The 18,580-nt window shown below is 50.9% G+C and overlaps 1 protein-coding gene and 1 long non-coding RNA gene across 4 annotated transcripts in view; one reads left to right on the top strand and one right to left on the bottom strand.

Annotated features, from left to right (window-relative positions):
• Nsg1 (neuronal vesicle trafficking associated 1) overlaps nt 1-18,580 on the bottom strand; it is a 26,257-nt gene continuing 7,677 nt past the window's right edge. For both annotated transcript variants that reach the window (XM_040747015.1, XM_005068830.4), the window contains exons 3-5: nt 18,365-18,481; nt 7,253-7,363; nt 1-1,659 (exon numbers count right to left, since the gene is read on the bottom strand). In XM_040747015.1, the coding sequence (XP_040602949.1) occupies nt 1,459-1,659; nt 7,253-7,363; nt 18,365-18,481 (429 nt within the window). In that variant the 3' untranslated portion in view covers nt 1-1,458. The remainder of the gene's footprint in view (nt 1,660-7,252; nt 7,364-18,364; nt 18,482-18,580) is intronic.
• The window catches only part of LOC121140799, a 20,280-nt gene continuing 11,418 nt past the window's right edge, over nt 9,719-18,580 (top strand). The window contains exon 1 of one of the 2 annotated variants that reach the window (XR_005877715.1): nt 9,719-10,059. This is a non-coding gene — a long non-coding RNA (uncharacterized LOC121140799). The remainder of the gene's footprint in view (nt 10,060-18,580) is intronic. The other variant, XR_005877714.1, reaches the window with a different exon arrangement.

The raw sequence follows: 18,580 nt of genomic DNA on the forward strand, positions 1-18,580 counted from the left end.
TCAGGTACCCATGAGCTCTTTATTTGCAGAGTGAACATGAGAAGTTACATCGGGAGGATTCCCAGTGGGTAAAGTGCTATACTAGAAAACAATGGGGCTTGTCTCCTGCTCTCACGTGGTCGTGAGTCAGATCCCTACGCAGGGCAAGCTTTGGCACATGTTTATTGCTCTTTAGGCATTCCTCACAGCTTCCCAACGCCCTTCAAACACATGACTGCGTGACACTCCCGCCCCCACTCGTGCTGAGCTCATGGTCTTTGTTTCAGAACACTCCAACAATAAACTATTTTGTCTCAGTAGCACACCTCAGAAAACAACAGTGGAGCTGATGATGGTCCCATGCTTGTTGACAAAGAATCCCCCACTACTTGCCATTTATTTTGACCTACTAAAGAACACTAGAACTTCCAACATGCCCACCGGAAACAACACATTCTGAGAACATGGAAGAAAACAACCATGAATAGCTTTTTCTATTTAATTGTCTTACACATTTAGTTTACCTACTGGTGATTTTGTAAACATATACTTTAATGTCAAGATTCAGATTGAAACAAACATACTTTTCTTACAAAGATTGTAGACTCGGATATTGTCTCTGCAAGGTGCCACATCAGCCCCCCACCAGCCGTCCTGCCCCTTCTCACAGCACAGGAGTCACATCTCTTTACAGATTAAAAGCCCTGGCTTACCCAAAACTACATTTTCACTTTGCCCACCCAGCTAATAAAACGAAAAACCAAAACGCACCTGCATACAGGGCTGTACGTGCAAACATGTTCATAACAGGAAAGAAAAGGGCCGGTGGGGTTTCTTTCTATCTAGCACATCACCAGCAGACAGCCCACCCACAGGAAACAGGCTCTGCACCCCCTGGCCCAGCACCAGCTCCTCCCCACCCCATCCTTGTGCTCTGCTCAGTGCATACACCAAAGAGGACATCCCAGAATTGCCAGGCAGGGGCTGGCAGGGCTGCATCGTGGCACACACGTTCCCTTCTCTGTGCCACTTAGCAGTGCATCTTGGCAGTTAGCAATGCTGCCAGCAAAGCATGGGATCGCTCTAGATATGGCTATGGAGTAAGGTCTGCAGATAGCAAAAGGGCATACAAGAAAAAAGAAAACCACCAATTGCACTGCTCTGATGGCCAGACCCCTGGCATATCCAGTGTACATTGTCTTTTAACAGCATCCAGTGAATCCCAGTGAAGGAGCTAAATGAAGACTCCTCACCATGAACAGTGGCGTCAAGCTCTCTAAGCAATGCTGAGATGCGCTTGTTTTTATGCCTGTGGGTGGTCCGCAGCAAGTTTTATTTGCAAAGCAGCATTAGCAAACAGAAGCAATTGCACCGTAAATGAGTAACCTCTAAATTATCAGTAATTATATTTAATGAAATGTCCCTCAAAGTCCCTTTGTTGCCTTCAAGTGACACATTGTAAGGAACCCGCCCAGCTCGCTAAGCTGACTTCTCTGCAGCTTCGGTCTCCTGTTCCGACAGCTTCTCTTCTGACAGAACTGACATCCACGGTGACACGGACCGCGTGATGCTCTGCTTGGCCAGGTTGTAGTGGTTTATGACAGTGTAAAATTTCTCCCGAGCACTGGAGTCTTGCTCCGTGTAGTAGCTCTCCAAGCCTTCTGGAATGCACTGGGTGTTCTGTAAGACAGAAGGCCATAGAGATGGTGGTAGATACAAGGGGGTACCAGAATGTGTCTGCAGTGAATATCCCCCCAAATAGCTCTTAAGCATCTTCCCTGAGCTTACAGAAATAGACACTAAACACTAACACTGGACAGATGAATGGGCCTATCCTTTGGAGGCATAGCTACCTAGAAGATTGGTTGGGCCGCAGTGGGCACCAGGGCTCCCAGGATAGGTGTAAGAGGCACCATGCCTCCCTTCACCAAGTCTCTAATTGCTTGTTGTCCTTGGCTATCCATCTATTAGAAGAAAGGACAGTTTTAACATGTCTGCAGTCAACCTGAAATAAGAGGAAGAACACCAAGGAAGGCTTTTGGGGGCGGGCCAGTGAATTGGCTCAGTGGGTAAAGATGCTTGCAGTCAAGTCTGGCAGCACTAGTTCAATCCCTAGGACCTGCATGGTAGGAGGAGAGAACCAGCTATCAAGTTATCCTCTGAGCTGAGCCATGCACTTGGTCAAGGACTGCATTTCTAACCTGCCCTATAAGACAATGCGACTAACCTCAAGCCAAGAGAATCTTGGTTGTATCAAGCGGCTTTGGGGCTGGCTCCCAAAGAACAGCTGTGTCCTCACCAGTGTCCACATCTCCCCTTCACAAGCAGCTCTGACTACCCAGAGGACAAAACCTCAAGAGCCACAGAGCAGGGAAAGACGGAACCAGAGCTCCAGATGAGTCCCTGTACTGCCTTCCATTTGGACTTCTGAGACCGGCAATAAACTACCCACCCTGTTGAAGCCACTGTTACTCTGTCTAGACACCCAAAGTATGATGTCACCAGGCCTGCTCAAATAGGACTGTGAGACCCCACAGTTGAGTCAGAGGTGGAGCCCTCAGCCATTATCTGGGAGTTTTAGACTCATATACTATTTTCCTTGAGCCCAGAGTGGCTTAGCAGATCTGTTCTGAGGCTGTCTCTATTTCAAGTGTCTCCCTGAGGAGTGGATCCAGCATCCCAGGCAAGGCCACAGCCCAGGACCTACTCCTATTACAAGAGAGCCCTTCTGGTTTTGACCCCATGACACACAATGCTGAGTTGTTCTCTTGGATGATCTAGTGTCTCCATCTCCAACCCCAGGGTATCTCTCCAGTGTAGTGGGTAGGCATCCCAAGGAACCAGGGAATAGTTCCTGGGAACTTCCTCTTGCCTGAGTCTGAAAGCCAAAGGCAAGTTTATAGACAACCCAATTGGGTGCGTGCCCTAGAGGATGTCCTTGGATCTCAAGACGTCTCTCCTTCCTCTGGCAGCGTAAGAAGGGTGCTGCAGTGTACACCCACATGCAGGCTTCCCTCTGGCCTACACCGGGTCTGTACTTTTCAGGCTAATTCTCTCACTGCAAGGTTCATGCCACGCAGTCCATTTTATAGGTGGAAGAGTGGAGCCTAGAGAGGTGAAGAGGCTCGCTGAAGCAGATATGAGAACCACACAAGCAAACGTGAGAACTCCGCTCCAGGTGGGACCTCCTGTCACTGTTGTCCACTACCCTTCCAGGGTGTCAATCCCTCAGTGTCCACCCAGCTCAAGGACATAAAGAGTGTGAAGCAGACCTTTCGCATCGTCCCCCCCCCAGGACATTGGGTTTGCCCTGTTCTTTTTCAGTTTCTGCCCCTGGCATCCAGCTAGCATCCTTAAGTTCCTGCCTTGGCACACATGGCCTCAGGAGTGGAGGCCGGCTCGCCTTAACCACCCATGCTTCCTGGTGATGCAGCTACCATACTGCCACCCCTCCCAACCCTTGGCACTCAGAGTGGCTCAGGCCTGCACAGTGGGAGCATGAGAGGATGGCACAGCTGTAATCCCAGGCTGCCGGGCTCAGTGGGAGACCCTTTCCCAAAAGAGGAAGGAGAGACAAGACATTGACCTGGCCTCCTGGTGTGTGGTCCTTCCTTATTCAACCAAAGTCCACAGCATCTAGAATGTAATATCTCCCTCTGAGTCCTGACCCACTTGGCACTGCTCCGTTGCTGCTGCTTGGTATAACAGGGCCGAGCATGAAGGATGTTGATGGAGAAAGGAGGCTGCGATCATGGAGAACAGCCATCTGGGCAGATCTGAAAGTGAGCCGTCTCTCCTAAGGACCCCTCCCACACAAAGCCTGCTATGGGTGTAGGGCCCAGACTGTGGGGATTGATCAGCAGGTGACTATGAACTTGGCACAGCCTATGCCATAGGTGCTGACCGAGTCCTGCTGGTCACTCAGCAAGGACAACTGGCCTCTCCAGGAGGGGGAGAAGGTGGTATATAAAGAATCCTGGTAGAGCTGCCAGCACGCAGGGCTTGTGGATCGTCACCGTGCCGTCTAGGAAGGTGATGAATGGTAAGATGAGAATAGCAACATTAAGCACTCAGGATCCTGTGAACGTATAAACAGGTGGCCCCAGCCTCGAGGCCATCTTCTTTTCTGGGCTGCCACCCCTTGTGCCTCTCCTCAGAAGTGTCTTCACCACTGGTAAAGTAGCTAACAATGTAAAGGATCAACCCTTGCCTGGGGAAACTGGGGTCTCCATAGCAGCTCACTAGCTCCTGAAGTCCAAAGCTTAGAGATGCCAAAGTGTTGAGAGCTAGTTGAGAAAAGGCCGCAAAGCTGTAGAGGGTGCTCACCATGATCCTGCCCTTGGTGCAGCACCTCCCGGGGCAGCACGGCCTGAAGCTGGGTGCCACAGACAAAGCCAAGCTTTAGGGCCAGGCCACAGCTCCAGCTGAGCTCCCAAATGCTCTTTCCGGAGCCTGTCGCCCCATCTTTAAAATTGGGCTAATGTGCCACACAGCCTGGCTGCTTTTGTTGTAAGGATGAGAGTCAGTGTGGGACAGCTCAGAAGCAAGGGTGTGGCCAAAGATGATAAACAGAAAAGATGTGACATTCCAAGAACCCTCCAGAGTACAGCCTGGAGTGTCCCGACCCCAGCTTGGTGCAAAGAAGCCCTACACTGCAGAAGAAAATGGCTGTGTGGACCAGCTAGGACTCTACAGCTGACCAAGCTCCTCTAGCCTGCACTGCCACGCTCACTGTGTCCTTGACATATCCCTCTCCAGTCCTTGGGAAAGTGGGAAGAAGGCTACAGTTACCACTTTCACTCCTGTCCAGTCTGGAACACAGCACAGGACCCTGCTGTGCATGCAACCAAGACCAGAGGAGCAGCAACTGCTGGGAACAGGTATGGGCATCCAAGGACAGCTGGGAAATGCCCCTGCCTGATGCCTAGCTGAGAGAGGACAGCAGGCGGTGTCTGACACCTCCCACATAACATGGCTACCAAAAGATGCTGAGAGGCCCTCTGAGGGGCTGATGGTGTCAAACCCGAGGAAGGAGCTGGGGGCTCGGGTGTTCAGTCTATTCCCATGTGGAGACAGACTGTCACACTCCCTTTTGGTAGAAGAAATAAAATACAAAGCCTTAGTCACCTACAGGGGTGTCCTATGGCCAGGGTCACTGTGGAGTTTAGACAGGGTCTCACTATGGCCCAGGCTGCTTCCTTCTGAGTGCAAGGATCAAAGGCACACATCACCACCCTGCCTCTGTCTGCCTTTTCCTGCCTCTGCACACTTCTCAGCTGGCAGGAGGGCTTCTTGGTAGGACTCAGGCTTATGGGGTCCCCTCCCCCCAGGTATCCTGTCCAGCCAGATTCCCAGGGCTCAGCTGGTATACTAAAAGAAGCCCTAGAAATTATATGCTGAGGAGTTGAAGGAACTCTGGGGCATGACCAAAAACCTCTGAATCCTATTTCCCATTGGTAAAAGGGAGGAGGGATAATGCCCCCCTTAGGCTCTGCATACATCCAGGGTGAGTGTGACTCACGACCATCCCTCCACCCCAAGTAGATATAGAATGTGCACATGCCTAAACGTGAATGGAGGAAAGCCTCCCCCACCCACCCAGCATGTCCCCTTATACCTCCTAGTTGTATCATCAAGATCACCACCATTAAGACACTGGTGGAAAATGTACAAGCCCAGAGTAGTGCATTTCCAGAACTGCCTATAGGGTTCTGAATTCCCAAGGGACTGAGGACTGCAAGCCCTGTAGTGCCTTTTATCCATGCAGATCTTGAGTCCCCTCCACACTGCCAGCAACCTGATCTGATGTCAGCCTGGATCCCGCCTTCATCATCATCATCATCACCCTCCTGCATCAGCTTCTCTCACAGCAATTTGGGTTTACCGAATGGAGCCAGATGTTTTAGTCTCTCCCTGTTCTGGGCAGGGACCTGCCCCAGGCTGGCTTTGTGGTTGGTAGAGTGCTGCCCATCATCTGTGGCTGCAGTAGGGAGCTGTCCCCTGCCCATCCTGCTTCCCTCAGAAGCACCACTGATACCTCTGAGAGCGGCCCTTGAGTCACCCAGCTTTGGGCCACTCCTGTCTCTCCTGGCCGCCTTTTTCAGTCTTCGTATCCATCCCCTGCCATACCGGTCTGCCTCTCACATTATGTCTGCCATCCAGACCCTCTCTTCCCTGCCCCACTGCAGAAGCTTCCTCCATCAGCTCCTGCCTGCCTCTCCCAACCTCCAGGTGAGCCAAGGGACCATCCTCACCACAGTCCTTTCCTAGGGCCATGGCTAGGCATTCAGGGTGCCTAGCAGTGTACAATCTGGCTGTACCTTAGCCATTCTCCCACCAAGCACACCCCTACTCTGCCCGACGGACCACCTTTTCTAGAAAGGGCAGACCCCCATATTCCATGCCAAGTCCTCCTCACTCAGTATATACATGCCTACCTGCCTCATGTTTCTTGAACCAGAAGGGTTTCAGGAAAGCCATTTTTGCATCAATGACTCCTGGCTGTAGCCTTGCACCCTGAACAGCCAGACTCGTCAGAAGCCTGGAAGGATCTCGTGGTGTAAAAGGAGGAGGAGGTCCTGGGTGGGGTATGTGAATGCTCGGCTCTTCTAACTTGCTCTGCCAGAGAACTGCAGTTTCACTTCAGCAAAACCCAGACCTATCCATCCAGCAAAGACGCATGAGCCACTGGGGCTAGCACAGACGCTCAGTGCCTGCTATGTCTGCATTTCAGCAGTGCAGAGACCTGCCCAGGACCATTTCCTATCAGCTGGAAAGTTCAGTACCAGACAGGAGTGAGTGGCACATGAAGCCTACACGTTTGCTCTGCTCCGTCTCCTCCCTCTACCCCATCTTCCCTCCCTTAGTTTTGCTTCCTCTGTCCTGTGTAAATGCATCTGTGCCTACAGCAGGCTCGTGGGAAGGAGGCACAGAAGCAGAGAGAACATTTCCATGTGTGCATAAAGTCCAGATGCCAACATAACTCCCGCAGGGGAACCTGCAGGAGAGCCCCCTATGTGTGGCTTGGGGCAGGGCTTTTCTTTTGGTGACTGCCCTCAACCCCCATCAGGTACTAGAGAGAAGTGTCAACTGGCACTTTCTGCCCCATGGGGACTCTTACCCAAGGGTAAGCCCCGGGGGTTCTTGCCTCCTTGTCTGGCTGCTAGACAGGACCTTGAGTGAGGACTCTCCCGGCTGTCGATGCACAGCCAAGACCCTACTGCCATAGGGGAGGAAGAGGTGTAGAGGCACCCCCGGGGATCTAAGGCCTTACCTTCAAGACAAACCCATCAGGGCAGGAGCGGTCATACTTGTACACTTTGTAGACAACCAGGAAGACGACACAAGTGAGGAAGGCCAAGGCAAAGAGAACCAGCACAGAGACCTGTGGAAAGAGGAGAGAACACCATGGGGCTGGGAAAACAGCTGACTGACAGGCAGAAGCAGTCATACACACAAGGAGTGTGCACCTGCTCAGTCTGGGGAATCACCTTTTACTGAACATTCTGGATGGCGTTTAACGTTTCTACGCATCCACATGTCACCTTCATGGGTTTCTAGTATTCCAAGGCTACAAGGTAAGCCCTGTGCCAGACACAAGAAGACCACAGTAATGGCAACTTTGGGCCCTTGACATACAGAGCTGAGCACCTGTCACCTGCTCCACAGGTGGTCTCAGTGTGAGGACACTGCTGCCCTCATGCTGGAACCACATAAGCAGAAACAGGAGCTCTGTCCTAACTCCTGCTCTCTGTGATGTTGAGGACAGAGGTTATGTTTGGGTTTCCTTGGGGCATAAGCCACACACGAGAATGCCCGACACTGGGTAGGCACAAAGCTACAAGAGTGTAGGAGACACACACCTCACAGATGCGCAACAGTGATGTGGACAAAAGCATGTCATGAGGTGAGAGAGGAGTGAGATGGAGAAGCATGGGGGATGCTTCAGGATCCCTGGACAGACCCTAGGAGCCAGCATGTGGTCCATGGACACCAGGCTGTACAAACACAGAGACAGTGCTGGCTTGCTACCTCCCATGCCAGCAGCCAGGAACTGTCCCCTCTGTCACCAATCCATCTGAAGAAACCATGTTGTGCATAGAGCTCATGCCTGATTCAGGGACAGACATGGTGAACCATGCAGTCTCAGGGCTCAAGGCACCATGGGGAATGACATTGGCATAAATTCTGGCCCTGGGAGTTGAGTGTAGGTCTTGATGAAGAAGGAAGCTATGTATAGGAAAAAGAAGGGGTAACGTCCAGTGACAGCCGCCTTCCCTGGCAGTGCTAGGTCCGGAGAGGCCACTGCCAGGGCTGGTGGGAGGGTCCAAGAGTGACAACCGTGTCGGAGCAGGATCTCAACCCAGGCCACCTCACCCAGAAACACCACCTGGCAGGAATCCAACCCGCCAGGGACTCACATGCATCTCCTCTCACAGCCCCTGCCCACAGGGCTGTGCCCTGGAAGTGCTGAACACCTGTAACCCAGGCACTTCAGGAGGGTCAGAAGTTCAAGGTCACTCCCAGCTACACAGTAAATTCAAGGCCAGTTGGGCTACTTGAAATCCTGCCTTAGAATAAAATAAAATATATCAGGGCTGGCAGTTGGTTCCATGGGTAAAGGCACTTTCCACTAAGCCTGATGGCTGGAGGTCAATCTTAGGGACCCACATGGTGGAAGTTGTCCTTTGGCCTCCATTCAAGTGTTGTGGCAGGCACACACACACACACACAAAAGCACACACAGAGGTAACTAATATTTAATTTTAAAAAATCATAAAACCAGGGGACAATGTCTGTCAGCCTTAAAAGTATCAGGAAAATGACAAGACAGAGTGCTGGGACCTTGCTCCCAGCCCCACAGGTGTGTCCAGCACAAGTCCCCGGGGCTGAGGCTTCATTTGCAAAAGAGCCTTTGCGCATGAGTTGTGTTAAGATGAAGTCATTCTCGTGGGTGCTTGTCAAGTCTGACCAGTGTCCTTATGAGAGAAGGAAACAAGGCAGAGACACCCACTAACAGGAACACTCATGTAGACAGGAAAATGCCTCTCTAGCCTCACAGCCCGAGATGGCAGTAACTTCACAACACAAAGGATCAGAGGCAGTGTGCCCCAGACACTTGAACCTGAGACTTCTCTTGCTTCCAAAAATCTGAGAACCTGCTTCTGGGGTCCCCCACTTTGAGGTTCTTTGTTCAGGCAGCCACAAGGCTTGTTAGGAGCACAGGCCTGACTCACCTCCCTTGAAGATAGTTCCCCCACCGCACTTCCTCTGCAGGTACCCCATCTTTTCCCAGGATGAAGGCTGTGTTTTCTCATTTTGCTAACCTTCCAAGCCCCTGGGCAGTCTTCAGGCCCCAGGGAGGGTCTGGAACACCCCAACCTTGTTCTGGACACCAGTTGTACAGCAGGCATCAAATAACCAAACACGAGCTCCTCCTGACCCCAGGGGAATAAGGTGTGTCCCAGTTTGGAGACCTTCATAACTCCCCCTCCCCCACTGCCACATATACAAACCCACGAGGCAGTTGGTAATATTCTAGAACACAGAACAAAAATTACTGAGTCAGACATCTGCAATTCCTGCAGGTTTGGGGAGTCTCCCTGGGGCTTTCTGTACAAGGACGAGCAGGAGAGTTACACCACCCATCCATCCTTCAATCACTGCAGGCACAGGTGAGCTAGCCCTGCATAGCAGGCCCGAGAAGGACACCCCTTGCGATCCTGAGCCCCTCACCTATGAAAAGAGGTTCCAGCTCCACCCTGATGTTTACGGTGATATCTGGAAGAGATCCCAGGCAGGCACACAGTGGGCACACCAAGCCCTTTGACCTAGTGTTGCAGCCTCCATGTAGAAGCTGGAAAACCATGATGTCACACTTGGCTCATGACAAAGGCCCACATGTCAAAGAGGGAGTGCCTTCATTTGGGTCATCAGGACACCAGGGGAGCTAGGAACCACGAAGGGGCCATGAAAGAAGAGAAATGGAAGCCTCTCCTGATGACCCAGACCAGGCACAAAAAGTCGTCTCAGTTATGGCTATGTGTTAACACCACGGGAGCCCCGCCCAGAACAATGACAGTGAGTATCGGGTGGGGACTGGACATCAGAACTGCTGCCTGCTGCCCAGGTATTCCCTGTTCTTGGCCTGAGTGGAAGTCACGGTCACAAACAGAGGATCCCATGTATGGGCAGAATCCCTGTAACCTGAGGCTACTGAGCTACCAATAGGTTTGAGTATCAAAGTGTTCCCCTAACGTGCTTCTTGTTGAAGTTGTCACCAGCTGGCAGAGCCACTAAGGTGAATGGATGAGTGTGGGATGCCAACTTCATCCGGGAGTTACTCCCAATAGGCTGTTAGGAGGGCCTAGTTAGAAAAAGTGGGCACTGGGGGTGCCTTTGAAGGGGCATCTTGTCCCTGCCCCATCCCCTCCCCGCGCCTCTCTTCTCCTCAACTCTCCTGCCCCACCCTTACTCTCAACTTCCTAGCTGCCATGAGTGAGCAGTTAGGCCTCACTAGACCCTCTCCATTATGGTGTTCTGCCTCACCACAGCAATGAAGGTGCTCCACAATTTATAAAAAATGCATGATGGCATGCACTTGTAACTGCAACACTGTGGAGATAGAGACGGGAGGATATGGCCACCCAACGTAGTACAGTCAGTGATTTCCAGGTCAGAAAGAAACCTGGTCTCAAGAAAAAGGTGGCTGCCACCTGAGGAATGACACCCAAGACTGTCCTCTTGCCTCTGCATGTATGTGGAGGAGGAACAACAACCAGATCTCCAGTGTCACACACGGTGGACTGAGAGCCTTGGAACTTCCCAAAGCTCTTGGGATAGGGAGACAACCTGGGTTATCCAGGTGAACCTTCATCACCTCATGGGTGTCCTCCTAAGACAGGGTGACTCGGGGACAGAGAACAGAGACTGGGATGTGGGAGAGGCAGGAAGTGAAGGTACTGAAACAGAATGGCAAGGAACACGTGCCCTGGAGCCCCACCCCAGGGCAGGCTGACACAGCCTGCCTCCAAATGAGACCTTACTGAGCAGGCCTCTGGCACCTAGAGCAAACCCAGGAACTGTCCACTCAGCAGACGCAGCATGAACATGGCTTGCAGGGGTCTGGGCATTTTGGTTTTATTAAATAGTCTCATACAGGATAGAGCTGTACCCAGTGTAGCTTTTCCCTTCATGACCTGGGAAGGTCTACAGGGCCACAGGCTTCCAGACAGGGCTGACTCCCACCCTTCTCTGGAACCAGGGACATAACCTAGAAAGTCCCTTGAGAAATGAGTTGATGCACAAACAGCATCTCTGGGCCATTTCTCTCCCAGGCACATGAGACATAGTGCCCGGGTCCATTTTTTATTTTGAGACAAGGCCTCATTAAGTTGTCCAGGCTGGCCATGAAATGGCAATCCTCCTGCCTCAGCCTCACAATTGACTGGAACTGCAGGCCTTCCATGAGGCCCACCTACTGCTTTAGTTTTCAAATGAGATAAATGTGTGTCAAATCAGAGGGGGAAAAATATTATAACGAGTACATAACAGACTGACTGGGCTTGTCTTTAGACCAAACCTGTCACCATTTTCTTTTCTCGTCTCCTTTAAGAAGGAGCCAAAGTCCCTCAAACTCAGAAGGTCCTACCTTCTCCCATTTTTGGAATCCCAAGTTGTGAGGGAACCTTCTCAGGGATCTGACATTAGCCACCCAAAGTGTCCATCTCAAGAGACGGCTGAGCAGCCATGCCGTTCCACCGAATCACCCTGGTATCAATTTAAAACAGGCAAATAAGTGCCACAAGAGAGGCAGGATTCAGAGGCAGCTCTGAGACCTCCTGGAGGAGCATCACTCTCAAGGGATAAAGAGTTCACTGGGAGGTGACAACCAGAGAGGACTGTGGGATCAAAAACATGATGACTGTAGCATTATGACCCGGCAAGTGTGGGGACATGAGCCAGCTGACTGAGCTGCCCATTGGCACACCAAGGAGCTGGAGTCTAAAAGTCCTTGGTGTGGCAAGATCCTAGGAAGCAGGTCAGTGTTGCTAAGCATCAGGGAAATGCAAATCAGACCACAAAGAGTTGCCATGTCACACCCACTGTAATAGTGGTACCAAGTTCTGGTGATGCGCAGAGGCAACACTGAAACTCTATGCATTGCTGATAGAGCCATGAAAATGGGTGGTCCTGATACAGGAAACAGTGGCGGTTCCAGAACACATACAATATAAAAATTATTCTGGCAATCAGCATTCCTACTCTTGGGTATTTACCTACAAGAAAGAAAAACAGGTCTTCAAACAAACGTTCATACAAAGAAACACTGCACAATTGCCAAAAGATAGAGTCCAAAAATGGCTGAGTGGATAAAGAAAATATGGTATGTCCATACAACAGAATATTACTTGGCCTTCAAAAGTAATGAAGCATTGATACATGCTACAACAGATGAACCTTGACAATGTGTTGCTGAGCAAAAGTCAGACGTGAAAGGTTGCACAGTGTGTCTGTTCTGTGATGTGTCCAGAAGATGAACATCTACAGGGACAGAAAATAGATCAGAGGCTGCTGGGGGCTATGGGAAGGTGGAACTTGCTGCTTGATGTGTCTGGGTCAGCTCCTGAGACAATAAAATGTTCTAAACTATATGACAGTTGGCAACTTGGTGACTGTTAAATGTCACTAAACTGTACTTTGAAATGGTGAGTTGTATATATGTATTTTACCACTATTTTTAATGGGCCAGAGGAGGAAGGCAAGTGTCTGAGTTTGGTCTAAGAACCAAGGATGCCCCTTTTCCTGTTTCACTGGGGTGACCCTGAGCCCCCTCTCCTCACCTCACTGGGGTCACGCCCTGAGTACCGTGTCCTCACTTGGTCACATCCTGAACCCCCTCTCCTCCTCGGTCTCAACCAGGGACACAGTCTGTTCCTTTCCAAAAAACTCTCCTCAGATCCCAGGGCCTCCTGCCCAGGGCTGCTCTGGCTTCAGCAGACTCATGGGGAGGAGAGAGGACTCAGGTTTAGACCCCAGGGAGAAGAAGGAGCTCAGGGTGTGACCCCAGGGAGGGGAGGGGGCTCAGGGTCACCCCAATGAAGCAGGACTTGGTGCTCTGACTGAGCTTGGTCGCCAATTACTGCTCAGCATCACTGCCCACTTGACCTTTCACCCACGTGTCACGGCTTATGCATGGGTTATGGTCATCCATCTGCCACTGACCTGTTCTCGCAGCACTTCCCATTAGGCTGGAACCAGCAGAGTCACAGCCAGCTACACCAGGAGAGCCGCTCTAACCTAGGTCAGCGTCCTAGGATGTGGGTTTGAGTCCTGCGTTCCCCCGTTTCAGAGTGACCTTGGGGCTACTCCTTCACGAGAATAGCAAGGTTAGTGGTCTGATGCTGCCACCAAGGGCAGGACAAGCAAGGCTCATGAAGGCCCAGGCTGAGCAGGTCGATGGCGCTAGGTCACTTACTGTCTCTGTCCTCCATCCCTCAGGGGGAGGGGGGAGGAAAGGAAAGCAGCCTTTCGCTGACTAATGCAGTACTGGGAAGGAAAAAAAAACCTCTCCGAGAATGGATCCTGAAACCTCCAAGTGTTTGCAGAGCTAAATAGTTTAGGTATTACACAGAGGAGAACACAGACACGTACTCCACAGTGATTCAACCTATGTCTTACCTGAGCCGGAACGGAGCTCTTACTCCATAGCTGGACCCAGAACCTGCACGTTCTGTAGCTGCAGATGTGGGTGGTCCCAGGTACAGGTCATCAGGGTCTTTAAACAAGTTTCTAAGGTGTCTGTTGCCACCATGAACAAAGACCCCCACACACACTCACTCTCTCTATTGGATGTAGGAAAACTGCATCTCCGTTTATAATAAGTGTGACTTGGAACCTGCCATGGGGATTATTAGAGAGTGTGGAGAGCAGGCTCACAGGAAGCTCAAGGTCATTAAGGATGCGAGAGAAAGAAACAAACCACCCACAGCATCATTTGCGATAGCATGCCAAGGGACACCTCCACTGCAGCACTGCCTGCCAGCTCTGAGGACCATCCTTACGTGGCCTCTCCTGAGATACCCTCCCAGCTCTTCACTGACCTCGAAAGGCTGGTCGTGTGCGAGGCTGGCCTTAGAACTTCTCAAGGCTAGAGTGGGGTGGTGGTACCAGAGAGGGGTGTGGCTCCATCATAAAACCATTAACTGGAGGGTGTGTGTGACCTCAGTCAGCCCTCTTCAACCTGAAGCCACAAAGCATAGGGCAGAGGAGAATGCTGGTAGAACCTTCCCTGAGCCTGCCTCGTTGTGGAGCATCCATCTTCCAGGACATTAAGAAGCAGACCCAGCAGCCCATTACACACTGCCTGCACAAGTGGGAAAGCGCGGTTTGTTTGTTTTTTTAATGTTTAGGTTTAGTTCATTTGAGCAACATCTTTGCCTGCATTTACTCTCAGTGTAAAAACACCTCTGATTAATTAAATGGATGCTCTCCCCGTTGACTCAAGGCTCATTGGAAGCTTAGGCTTTTGGCTGCCACAGGGTGATTCATCCTGCTATCCCTCTATAGCAATCTTACAGAACCTCCCCCCACCACCAGCTGTTACCTAGCAACCAACCTAGCAACCTTGCAGCCAAGAGATTAATCCTCCAGCGATAACCACAATGTACTATTCAAAAAGACACTTGTTTTCAAGGGTGCCCTCCGAAGTTAAGAGAAATGGGCACATTGTAACAATACAAATTAAGGATGAAGAGGCTCACAGGTACACACAAATTATCTGTTGCTTCAAGGTCTAAAAGGCAGGCTCTCCTTCCGAGGATTTACACACTTCAGAGGAAAAGACCCAAACTATCACCATCAGAATGGTGTGCTGTCCCTACCACCACTGTGACTAATCCCTGGTGGGAGAGAGAGAGGGTCCCTGATTCCAGACAGCCTCTTCTTTCCCCAAAATTGCCATGTTCAGAAAAGACCCCCAACCTTTAACCATCTGATGCTATGCACAGCAGCCATACGGCCTATTGTATGTGTGCAATCGGGGACACAAAATATTGTTAAGTCTTAAAGGCCAGGAGAACTTTCCAGAAGGGTGGACACTCTTACTTAGCATTTCCAAAGGGCTCCCGCCTTCCAAATGTCTCTGCTGCTATGCCAGACCACGCACCATGAAGACATGACTCCAGCTGCAGAGGTAGCTAAAACGCATGTCAGCTGGGTGGAACCTCATGGAACTCCCAGATACATGGAAGGAACTAACATTTTCTGGTTGTGAAGCATTCAGATCTGACAAAAGGGACATCCTTAGGACATGGATCATCCCTCTGAGTCAGCCCTCAGTGCCCCAGGAGGCTGCTCACCTCAGCCTGCTCAGAGAGATCCTATCAGGCTTCTGCCATTTCCTGACTGAAGCCTGTATGTAGCTGGTCATCTGCTGACCCTGTGACAACTGTCAAGTGAGCACATACCCATCCCTGACAGTAAGAAGGCTACCTCAGGAGAGCTGCCTGCTGTTAAGGAGTCCACAGGGACACCCTGGAAATCGTGCCAAGCCCCCTCCACAGGAGTCCACCAGAATGATGGATGAGTCATTCATTTACTTAGCCAGTCCTTACTGAGAGTGCGGCAAGCGCCAGAGAGATGGTATCGAGGACTCCGGCAGTGCTGGCATGGGCTGCCCGTAAGTGCTGTCTGCACACAGGTCCTACACCTTCATTTTTGGCCAGTGTTCACTTCTCAGAGGGCTCCTATGGCCTGGTTTCCTTTTCAAAGTCACGAGTCAGGTCAAGGGGCCTTTGCTTTATGAGACCACTCTTCAGTACCTGCTTGGGATATCAGATCACAGGGCCCATGGCCAGAGAGAGGTGTAGGCTAGCCCAGCTTCTTAAAAGAGGACAGCCGGGGGGTGGGGCTGGCAGGACACAGAAGCAAGACATAAGCGGGAAAAGGACACTTGTCAGAGGTAGTATCTGGCTCGGCTGCTGGGTTCTGTGTCATAGCTCTGGGACAGGGTTTGAGTCAACAGAGGAAAGGGGTATGGTGAGACATCCTTTGTGGCCTCTAACACCACAACCAAGAGCAGGCTTCCTGAACTCAAGCTCTGTTCCAGTTTTCCCAACTAACACGGAGAGAACTACGGCATCCTACTTCCTGAGGCCTTTGTGGACTCAACAAGATAAAAAGTTTGCTTCTGGAAAAACCACCTCCTGGCAGAGTGCAGCAGGAACTTGAGGTTAGCTCATCTCTGTAAGCCTCAGTGGGGTCGGAAAGAGAGGGATAAATTCTTGCCTGGGGCTGGAGCTCAGGTCATGGGCATTGATAATGGAGGTACTGGTTTTAGAACCAAGGATGTGGGGAGTTCCAGCCATTCTCAGAGTGAGTCCTAAAGGAGGCACGGAAGCCAGGCTTAGGGAAACACTGACAGCCGTGTGAGTCTGGGCAATACTGCAGTGTAGAGCAATCCTTTAGTGGGTCCCCACTGTATCCAATGTCTTCCCAGACACCCGGAGATAGCAAGAGAGGAGGCAAGCCTCCTGACACCAGCAGCTTGCCCACTGGGGTGGTGGAGATTGTCTGAGGTCTTCCTGGGCTTCTGAGCCCCAAGGCTCTGAGCAACAGAAACCAGGTAACCACACAGAGGCCCAGCCATGACTGCCTAGGGCCCTGGGGCCAAATGTGCGTCACCTGTGCCTTAGGCAAGGGACCTAGGGACCTGCCTCAGGTAAGCATGTGAGAAAAACACAAACCAATAACACCTGAGGAGACAGATCCTGGCACACAGAGACATTCAACAGATAGAGAAGATATTTGGGTACCACACTACTCACTGACCTAAACTGGTGATGGGGACAAAAGTCCAATCAGACATGAGAAACCAGGACATATTCAAACAGTGTCACTTTGACATTCATGTCTGATCTTGCACCTGATCTCAAGTGCCCATGATGCTGATAGGCAAAAAAAAAAAAAATGGCAAACAGAGGACAACCATGCTGATCCCACAGTGGAACGGAGATGGTGACCTCAAGTTAATCCATTTTAATACTGGTCATGAATCTCAAACATGTTAACTGCCAACCCCTGAGCCAGGAAGAGTAGCTCAGCATACCTGACATGCTTCTATACCCACAGAGATGCAGACACAGACCTCTGTACCTTTTCACCTTGAATCCCCATCTGGAAGCAGTACCTGTTACTAGATTAGCAAGAAGGAGGAAGGAGGTTGGGAGGATCAGATGAGCAGATGAGCTACCACAAGCAAACACAAGGGACACAGAGGATAGTGACACTCATGGAATCCACTGCACCAGGCAGACCCAGACAGCAGTGAGCAGCAATGGGAAACAGGGGATTTGTAGTCAATACTCCATGAAGACACTCTGCTTGTCTGGATTCCCTTGCAGCTATGATCTGGGGTTGGTCCCTAAGCCTGACTTCCATAGTTCCCACGGTCACCCAAGAAACAGGAGATAATACAGATGCTCTGCAATGTGTGCTGGATGGTATGTGCCTCCACATCCATGAACAGATTGCTCATACATCCCAGTGGGGATGACCATCCATGCATCCAGAACCACTATTCAAGGTCTGAGGATGTCTTCCAACTAAAGCTGGGCCATGGCCACCATCTTTTCTTTCCCCTTCACATTTCCCAAAGATTGGAGTTTCCAGAATACCAACATCCCAGCTTATTCCTCAGCAGATACCACTTTAGAAGACACACACCCTTGCTGTGAGGAAGGCTCCTCCCACCAGGGCTCACTGGAACTTCACCCCTTTCAGCGGCCATCGTCAGAGGGAGCAGGAAGTAAAGAAAGATTGGAGGTTGAAAGCATGGGCTTTGCAGCCAGGCAGACTCTGGTCACAGCTCTGCCAAGAGAGCGGGGACCAATGAGCCTGCAGTCCTCTCGCTACCCTCATGAGGTGAGACCTAGGAGAGGAGCACCCTGTTCCTGTGGCAGCCCTTAGAGAAGACTGCATAGGCACTGGGGGTCAAGGGGCAGGGCACAGAGCCCTGCCGGAATGGGTATAAGCTGTCTGCTTCCTTCCTGAAACTGTTAGGTAAATATTTTGATGTTTAGCAAATGTTTGTTCACATTTATTGCCTTCCCCTAAAGGGAAGTTCATGAATGGGTTTTCCCTATTATAAAAATAATCAATATGTGATTGTTTTGGAAGACGAAGCAAAGAAAAAAAAGAAACTTTTTTTTAAAAAATGAAAAAAAAAAAACCACATGGAGAGTCTCCAGGTTGGGAGCTTGAAGCTGTTGGGCTTGCAGAGCCTGGATAAGTGGAATCACATCGTATTTTTTTTCCCTCTAGAAGAGCTTTCTGCAGCTGGGCGGATGCCTCCTGAGGGTAGCTCAGCCTACAACCACTCACTCACCTTAAACCTCTCGGTGACACCCTCGGTGATGCTGACAGTGAACTCAGCTATCTTGGGAGGACGTGCTTTCCCTTTCTTGCGGTCAGGTTCATACTCAGTCTTGGTTTTCACAACAACCTTAGCCAGGAAACAGAGAGGCACAAGGTCAGTGATAAGCTAAATGTGTTCAGCCCCTTCTGCCCTGGGGCTGTTCTAAGATACCCACCATTCCTCCAG

This window comes from Mesocricetus auratus, unplaced genomic scaffold (assembly GCF_017639785.1).
Source record: "Mesocricetus auratus isolate SY011 unplaced genomic scaffold, BCM_Maur_2.0 Super-Scaffold_100006, whole genome shotgun sequence".
Classification (NCBI taxonomy): Eukaryota; Metazoa; Chordata; class Mammalia; order Rodentia; family Cricetidae; genus Mesocricetus; species Mesocricetus auratus.